Genomic DNA, 10,000 nt, shown 5'->3' with positions numbered 1-10,000 from the left:
ATGCACTGTTAAACTTGTTCAAATATTTTGCTTCATTAATCATTGCCCAGGTGATATATCTTGCCACTAAAATACAATGTAACAATGTGATTGAGCAAATCGGTTTCATCAGGTTAATAAATGCAATGTAGGTTTTATGATTTTTTAAAACTGGTATAAATATGTAGCAAAATATATATCTATTATATTGAGCTACAAAGGTGTTACAATTTTAAAGATTTTTGGCCTCTGCTAAGGAAGCCATATCCTCATGCAAATGTCATAGCTGACAGTCACTTAAAAGTACAGTTGCAGCTTTGGCAAATATGAACCTTGTTATTATTCTATAGTTTCTCTTAGTGAAATGTAATTCATATATTAGAAAGTTTGGTATAATTTTTGAATGCTTAGAATGTATACATTTAACAAAATAAGATTTTTTTTTTTTACCCTATGGTTAATATTATAAAAAAACCTTTGGTGACCACTGAATGCAGAGGGGAACATATTTATCAACAATCTGCATTTAACATAGAACATGTTGACAAAAGTATCATAATAATATACCATTACAACTGCTCATTGTACAAATTACTTTCTTTCAAAATATATTCATAGTGCTCCTCAAACCATCAGGCCAGTTGAGACTACTTCTATACTCCAAAGTATTTATCTTTGATTACTATCACTCTCTTCATTAACCCCCACTATCTGGATGACTTGACCATCACATCATGAAAACATTTGACATGAGGGGTGGATAATGTGAGCATGCAGTCATGGGAAAATTTAGCTGAGGGCAGGGCGACACAAATTTGTTGTGAGCATTTTGGCTGAAGGCCACGGTAACAGGAAAGTGATTAAACTCATTTGGCATTTGGAAGGGGTTTTGCATGATTTTCTTGGATAATTGGGTGGAATGTACTGTCATGAACCATGATGAAGTACACAGGCATCTGGGGAGGATACCATTTCCATGGTCAGTATCATAATCCTGGCTGCTATGAATCTTGAATTACAGAAAATTGAATAAGAAAAAAGCATAAAGTTGACAAATAACAATCTTACATTGTTGTTATTGCAATGAGTTATGGACTACCAAGAGAAATAGTATGGAGTCTGTGCAAGAAAAGCAGTCAATTACCATCTGGATAAATCAAATCAATTGACAAATATGGACATTGAAAATGTCAAAAAAGGTAAAATTTATATGCAGAAAAAGTGAATATAATATTGCAGGGGAGGCAGTGGAGTTTTGTCACTGTATATGAGTGTTCATATATGCCTGGCCCTGCACTCATCTGAGTGGCTGATCAAGTAAGCCAAATCCCTGTGTTTTGGGCCATGTGATGGCAGTGAAGCCTGCGGATCCAATGGGTTAACCCAAATCTTCCGGGTGGCATGAAGAGATAAAACGGCACCTTACTGGCCAATTTCCCGGCCGTCATGATAGATGACGACACCCTTTCTTCTGGCTGTCATCAGTGATGACGGTCTCGGTTTCACTTTTTTTTTTTCGGGACTCCTTCGTGGGAATGGAAAGTCCCGAAAAAAAAGTGAAACCGAGACCGTCATCACTGATGACGGCCAGAAGTAAGGGTGCCGTCATCTATCATGACTGCCGGAACATTGGCCAGTAACTCTTCATGCCACCCGGAATATTTGGGTTAATAGAGGTCTGAGTAGCAAACCAAATCTACGGAAGGAAATACATCTCGTCTGTTTCATGTACCGTTTTTGACAGTTCTGAATAATTATCTAAAATATCTATATTTCTTCACTTCTCATTTAATAATTTTAACAATGCATTACTTAGACCCAGATCTTGACTTGTAGTACATTTTTCCTTTACCAAGATAAATGGCATTAAAAAAAACATAATTGCCCCAATAACAGATTTTAGAAACATATAATCCATCGCTGCTGGGAAGATGCTGTGCTCACTTTTTATTTTTTATTTTTTTTTTGTGAAATGTCTTTGCACATAGATAGTGTTTAGCCACAAAAGAGTCAATTAGTAGTCTTGTGACCTTACTTCAACTCTGCTTGAATATTGATGGTGTTAGTTTTATTATAAACATAATTATTATAATGTTGTAGACATTAATAACAGCAATATAAGATAGCATAAAATATTTTTGGAACTAAAGGAAAAGGGTTAACAGGCGAGACAGGCAGTACTCATAATTGGCTCATTGGTGACTAGGTACAAGTGTAGTCATCTATGTGTAAAATAAATTAATAAAATAAACAGAGTAGGCTTTACAGTGTATAACAAACAGCTCAGCAAATTTAAATATCTATGTGAGCCTGATGGTTATTCCTATAAACATATCCATGCATTGACATCAGCTTATTTATAGGATCGGGCAGTGGTCTCTGAACATATCCTGCTGCTTTAATAATATTACTTGACTGAATGTGGTGGGCTCTTGCCACTACTGGGAAAAGTGTGAGGGTACACTTCCTCTGTTGTCCATGGCAGGATTACAGGCATTTTGATGGTTTGGTTATGGTATCCCTACTTTTGGAGAGTTTCTGCCCATGCCCTACAGCACTGTAAAAATACGTAATTTAGAACATAACTTTGTAATAATTTTTGCCTGATCATGTGAACAGTGCATTGAACATGTGCACAAACTAGTGTGTTTGTGTGCATACATGTATGCATGGTTTGTGTGTGTTTTTGAGTTTGATGAGGAGGGTGTCAGTGTGTATTATTCTGACATTAATTCTCATATGCTTAAGTATAAATAAGATTGTCAAAATTAGTTTTCTGAATCATTTCAGTTTAAGGTCTCTGTAATTTAATTAACCCTGAATGTTCAGGTGAGCAGGCAGGGATGCCTGAGGTGATGTCAGAGGCAGTTAAACTACTGTCTAAACAACTGATTCCACTTGCTAGTTGGTTGCTTAGCTAGTAATTTGAAATCTTGTCACTTCTCAGGTATGTTTGTCAATCAGGCCTGCTTATCTGGATATGCCTTTAGAAATCTGGCCATCCTTGTGGTTCACAAAATATGATAAAACACGAAAGTTAAACATTAAATGTATGTGCATGAGCATTTCAATATATGAGTCTGAACCATCTTTTGCAGTTATCAGGTCAAAAAGTAAATAATGCTATGATTCACTTCATCTTTCTCTACATTGTTTATTTTTTTTACATGCAAATTTACCATTTAGGACCATATAAAAGTAACACCTTGCCAAGCACAGAAACTACATGTGGTGGGAGAGCAGGTAAAACTACTGCAACTAATGTCAAGTGTTCTGATGTTCCACTGCATGACACATTTTTGTGTGCCTTAATGTAGTTTTGTTTGGGTAAATTTCGTGGGAACTGTTGTAGAATGGAAATGTGCCGACTTCCTTATTTTTAACTAAAGATTTCTCGATACATAGGGCATGTATTGGACATGCATGATTAAAGCAAACAAATGAATACAATGTCATTAAACAATATGTTTATGATAATTCACCCAAAAGCAACTGTTGTGGTAATCCACTTAGTGATATCATGGTTTATGAAGCTATTAAATTATATTACCTATCTTTCAAGAAAATATTCAAGTTTCAATGAAAAATTTGGTGTCAACTGGAGGCAAAATCAACACTTCATTTATAATGTAAATTGAAAAGCATACACATGCTACTTGACCTTACATACCTACACATACTGTAGCTCAAAAATAAATAAGTGATTATTGCAATTTCATAATCATTTGTCTGTCCATGATCCTGACAACTACAATATCGATATAAGATGATATTCTCTTTCTGAATCAAGTGTGCAACCTATTGCTCCTCTGTGTCCTAATATGCTGTCTGTCATAATGAAGTGGATACAGTTATTAGTTATTGATACAGGGTGGTGGGAATAGGACAAGTCTTACAGTGAAAGATTTTTTTATTCACATACTTACTTTTGAGCCCATGGGATGGTGTGTCAGAAAATCTAATTGTTAATGGTATCATTTTATAAATGTATTTATTTTTATAGGCAAGTACAGTTATTCACTGATATAAATTTATCCAGTGTCAATAGCCATTTACTTGTTCTGAAGGCAGTACTTTCATGTGGCAGAGGGTGTATGAATACTAAGGTCAACAGCATATTCTGTTATACATGTAAATGGTAAACTATGACCTCAAATTAACTAGAAACCAGAGAGGTGAAATTTTAATTAAATATTTGCATTATATATTTTTTATACAAAATGGTTTGTGATAAAAGGACAATTAACATAGGAAAGATAATGCTTCCTCATAAAAGAACATGTGGAAGAATCAAGAAATTTTGTTAGACAAAGTAGCAATACAACATGCCATACATAACAAAGGGAAAAGAAAAATTAAATATTTCTGATAATTGCACACATCATATTAATAGATAATACTCTACCAGAAACAAGATATACAAAAAATTAGTACATAGCAGCCATGTAATACAGCAAAACATGGAAGTACAAAGCTATAGGTTATGCAAAGGCATATGTAATGCTCATATAAACAATATCACAGATAATTTTCTTTAATCAGGTTATTTTTTCTGATCTTAATCAGAAGACTTCCTAGTGTACACAACTTACTACTAATAGTTAGGAAATCATTGTCTTACTCCAAAAGATGAAAGTATGACTGGTAATTAACCCATTTGTTTCTAAAGCATCACTTTTGTACAAAACTGCAAACAGCCCCTCAATAAATTCTATAAATCTACCACTCCTCTAAAATTTAACAACATCTGACTGTGCAGATGCAGCATTGATGCATTTCATGCTATTGGAAGAAAACATGTATTTATGTCATGATACCAACTGCATCATCACTTCAAAATACACACCACAGATGGATTTCAACAGTTTCTCTAGAACAAGTAAATAGTTTGTTATATACATTTATAAATTATTCTATAATCTCTCAAAAAATAACAAATTATAGATACGAATAACAAGTAGTAATGTTCAATCTATATAATTATTTACTTAGGGACAACTGTTCTATTACTTCTGAGAATGTAGAAAACATGTATTATATCACTGCCATATTTAGGAATAGCTGTCATCCAAATCAAAATACTAACTTACAAACATTATCACTCATTACCAAATATCTTCACTTTAAAGAAAAGAGTGAAACACTGTGACTCTACCAATCATATATATATATATATATATATTGTAATCATTTACAAATCTTCTGAAAGCCTATATAAATCATCTTATATGTTTTTAGCAACTATTTGACTGGCCTGATGATCCTTGAGTAGTTGACCAGATAATACATCATCTGAAAACATTATTCACATTTATTGAAGGATTTGCACTGTTTAAAACATTAACATTCATAAAATTCATAAAAAGAATTTGCACTGTATTACACAGAATTTAACTCTCAGTTAAACATTTGCCTCTGAAAATTAACTTTGATATGCTTAACCTAGCTTTAATGTACTCCATTCATCAATATCACTTGCTGATATTCATAGTTTTCCTACAGGGAGGAATGGGGAGAAAAAAACAGAAAATGTGGAAGGAAATGATTACTGATTAATGTTTAAATTATTGTTTTGTGTGAAAAGTAAGAATATGTTCATCAAAAACTTTTGAAGTGAACAAAAATACTCTTTAAAACATTTCTTTCCCATGGAATATCATGTTTCAGAATCACTAACTACAAACTAATGTGGAGCTACATATTTCGTATTTGTCAAAGAAAAAAAAAATATATATAATAGGCACAAAAAGAAAGAAAAAAAAACACTAGCAATTGCTTGAGTATGCTGACAGGAGAAAACAGAAAGCCTAATGAATATGCATAATTATTAACTAATATTTTAAATCATATTTCAGATTTTGAAGGTATTGTATTACATAATGAAATTTCTGAACTATTTAATATTTTCTATTATACATACACTATATCCTAAAATACAGTATATAGTATAATTCTTTTTTAGTGCACTTAACCCCTTCCTGACGGGTCACGCTGTGAGGCATCAAAACAAACTGCTCGATCTGTGGCGTGTGACTATACTCCGCAGCGGTGCACTAAAGCACTACAAGCCAGTGATTCGGCTTGATGACCGAACTCCCGCGCTCAAAATCAGCGTGTTGCCAGTGATCACCAGCGCGTAGAGTTTTTTTATTCTTTATTTTTTATTTTTTTAGTTTTCTTCACCCGTCATCAAGGGGTTAAACTTCACACCCAGAGTGGATAACAATGCAAGATCTTTTAGTGGCCATGATAAATGCTCAGAACCACAGTCAAATGAAGGAAGTGAAGTCTAAGTCCTTTAGATTTCGTGACGATGCATCAACTGGTTTCAATCAACAATTTCTTTGAATGGCCCAAGTATTTCAACATTATGCATTCTTATTTTGCTATCTCCCAACAAATATGACACCAACGGCAGCTAGCAGCCATAGCAATGAAATTATCCAAAAGGTGTGTCATGCATATGTAGGAAATTTCTTGATCTGACTGCCCAATTTACTCACCTTTTCAGAAAAGTATCTTGGAAAAATACAAATAAATCATCAAACATTGGAGTGTATCATGAGTAACTTGAGTAACTTCCATCTCAGTCCTATGGCATACAGGCAAACTTTGAATACACCACAGTCTTCCATGCAGATTACTAGCTACCATGAAATTCAACAAAGTATTATAAGGTAATAATGCATAATACATTAAAAATAATATCCTATTTACTGACATGCATCCTGGATCAATAGTGGATAAATTAAGTTTTACATCAAGATCAATGACTTCACATAAATTAATGGAGTATCTACATTTAAAGGGTTACATTACAATTTTCTCAAACTTCACAGTCTTTGGTTATTATCCCTTTCTCACCCTCTTACTGTTTTTTATGGGATATGGATGGCATTACCTTACGGTGACTAACTGCTGATCATAAAATTTCTATAAAATTCCCAGGTTTGACTTATGAATATTCTACACTAAATACACATATCGAGAACATATATGTGCTGACTAATGTGTGTCTTCAACATTATGAACCACAACAGGATGACTTCTGTGCAGGAGGTGCTGCCTGATCATCAACAATTTGAAGATTTCTTGAATTTCCACCTCTTGTGAGTGTGTTCACTCGCTGTTGGTCATTTGCAATTGCACTTGTCAACATTTTGCGAGTGAGTTCCAAAAATAGCTCTTCAACTCCTTTATTTTGTTTGGCTGATGTCTGGAAATGGAAAGCTCCCACTTCTTGGGCATACCTGTGAGAAAGAAAATTACTTTTTTGTTATCTTTATAAAATATGTAAATGATTAACCCAATGGCGGCGGGTCACGGCTATTGCCGTCATAACAATACGCCCGATTTGAGGCGTGCGGCTGTCCGCAGCGGCGCCGCACCAAAACGCCCCGAGGCAATAATTCGGCTTGATGTACCAAATTCACGCGCTCAGAGTCGGCGCGCTGCCGCCGTTCGCCAGAGCGTAGAGTTTTTTAAAAATTTTCTATACCCGACGCCATTGGGTTAAAGAACACTAAATTGATAATTACTTGAAAAATGAGGACCTAATTTTGTCTTCTACTTTTGGATCAAAATTCTTAAGAATTTATATCTCCATTAATACTTCCTAATTTACTAGAGTGAAGAGAAAATAATCTATTTTGATGTCTGCTTGGAAGTGGAAAAAGTATCAGAAATCAAGCTTGGTAAATCTTGTTTAACTGCTTAAGACCACAATTCCTTAGCTAATCCTTGTCCGCTTTGCTCAAATCATCATATTTCAGAAAGGATAAACTTGCTCTTCAGAATTGAGAGACCAATTTTAAACACTGGAATATATCTTTTTTGTGATAATATCCCAAAGCAGCAGTGTGACAAAATTTGGAATAGTTACTGCAAGGCATAGAAAACTGAAGGAAACAAGGAGGCTGATAGGGAAAGGTGGGAGTGGGGGGCAGAGGAGAGTGAGAATGGAGCATTACTGCCAAACACCATTAAGGACATGAAAATAAGACTGAGACAACCAAGGAAAACCAAAAGCAGGCCTCTCCAATATCCCACCAATTTTTTGTGTCCTTGACAAGATCTAGCCTCTGTCCTAGCCCCCTTGGTTTTCAGGGGTTAATTAATGATATTTTGATAACCTAAATCTTGTAAATGATACCATGTTTGTGTTTACATTTTAACAATCAGTCAGTCAGTATAAAGAAACTTATCCACTGGTTTGTTCTCCCTTGTCTATTGGGTTTCCTTGTATAAGGAAAAGGAAATTTCCAGAAAATTGGAAAACTAATGAATATTTAGCACTTATCATAAAATCCAGTGAAACTGTTATCAACTTTACCTCTTAGATCAATTACCTCTAATTGTAATTAGGTAATTAAGGATTGGTGTGATCATTCACAAGCCAGCTAGCAAAGAGAGATTATGTATGTTAGGAATCCTAAGGATGTATGGTCTTTTTTAAGGTTTCAAAATTATATCCACACATTTACCAATACAAATATCTTATGTGCTCAAGGTGTTTAATCTAAACCTAATAAACCATTTACCATGTTAAAGCTAAAGCCTGTGTCTGATCACTGTTAATCCCTTCTTTGCCTAAGTCAGTGACTGCAAACTCCTGCATACTGAGATACGAAGTAGATCAGGGTATTCAGAGGAGTTCACTTTAGAAAGGGTATATTAGCATAACTAGGTTCTAGTCAAGGCCTGTCATTATAGCACTCTGGTCATATCCTGTGCCTTTGGCTAACAAAGTCACTTTTGAATTAACTGTAGGTGATAGAAAGATTGGTGAAATGATTAATGGTAAAGGTGAAGATAATACAAGGTTATGACTGAGCTCTATCAAAGGATTACATTTAGTAGTTAGATTCCTACGAAGATAAACTAACCCGCTGGATCCAGGTGACCGAGGGTTTGGTGACAGAAATGTCTCGTCATGAGTGCACAAAGTGACCCTGCAGGTTTTCCAGTCCATACAAGCAATCAACCTATTTTTGCTCTCACTTTTGATAGTATAGGGTGTGTTACAGAAATTTGAAAAATAACTTTATTTGCTGTTATTGTTACTACAAGAGGTATAAACTACCTGGAGAGATAATACAAAGTCTGTTCAATGAAAGCATTCTATTGTTGTCTTGGTACAGCATAATAAATAACAAATATAGACCTCAGAAAATGGCAAAATAGTGAATAGCATTGCAAAGATGAGGCAAGGAGTCTTGAAACTGCATGTGAGTGTTTTTGTTTATGGCCTATAAGGCACATATCCAGGAGAATTTCAACACTAATGCCTTGATTTTGGTTCATGTGTGCACCTCGAGGCACACAGAACCAAATGAGCGGTAAAGAGATCTATGGAAAAAATTGGTGGAGCTGGTAAAGCTAACAGAATAAACAATCAACAATTAGCCAAAAGTAGTAAGGTATTTATTCAAATGTTATTTCAGTTTCTCAACACCATGTGGCTGTATTAAAGGCTGTAACAAGGGCAGAAAAAAGGGGTTAAACAATAACTAACTAATATTACTTACGCTTCAGCTTCTTCCAAAGAGACATGTCTCTCCTTTTCTAAATCTATTTTATTACCGGCAATGACGAGGCAGATATCATTACCCAACATTCTTCTTAGTTCTCTCACCCAATTCTTTACCTTCAACAAAAAAAGCAATCATTAGCATTTCTGTTTTACAGTAAAGGTAATGCAAAATATGAATTAATATTACATATTTTCTTCTACAATTAAACAGACAAACACACACACACACACTCACAAAAGCTGGGAAAAAACAAACACATTCAAACCTTTACTTGTTGATACAACAAAAGTCAGAGATATTTATTGAAATAGGAACGAGTCTCAAATGGAAATGAAGTCAAAGAAGGGATCAAAACTCTGCTTGCAGGCATGGCAAAAGATATCACTATGATGAATATATATAAAACTTAGCTGATTTGATTAAAATAGATTAACTAGTATACATATATGTACTACTAAGATATCCTGAATAGTTGGAACCAAATTTTG

The 10,000-nt window shown here is 34.5% G+C and overlaps 1 protein-coding gene across 1 annotated transcript in view; it reads right to left on the bottom strand.

Moving 5' to 3' along the window:
• Window positions 1-3,108: 3,108 nt before the first annotated feature.
• Window positions 3,109-10,000, bottom strand: part of LOC125028539 (ras-related protein Rab-21-like) — a 19,762-nt gene continuing 12,870 nt past the window's right edge. Inside the window, exons 3-4 of the mRNA XM_047617916.1 lie at window positions 9,507-9,625; window positions 3,109-7,229 (exon numbers count right to left, since the gene is read on the bottom strand). Of these exons, the coding sequence (XP_047473872.1) occupies window positions 7,004-7,229; window positions 9,507-9,625 (345 nt within the window). The 3' untranslated portion in view covers window positions 3,109-7,003. The remainder of the gene's footprint in view (window positions 7,230-9,506; window positions 9,626-10,000) is intronic.

The sequence above is a fragment of the Penaeus chinensis genome, chromosome 9 (genome assembly GCF_019202785.1).
Source record: "Penaeus chinensis breed Huanghai No. 1 chromosome 9, ASM1920278v2, whole genome shotgun sequence".
In the NCBI taxonomy this organism is placed as follows: domain Eukaryota; kingdom Metazoa; phylum Arthropoda; class Malacostraca; order Decapoda; family Penaeidae; genus Penaeus; species Penaeus chinensis.
The sequence above is the reverse complement of the archived record's forward strand: the minus strand, read 5'-3'. Positions and strand labels throughout refer to the sequence as shown.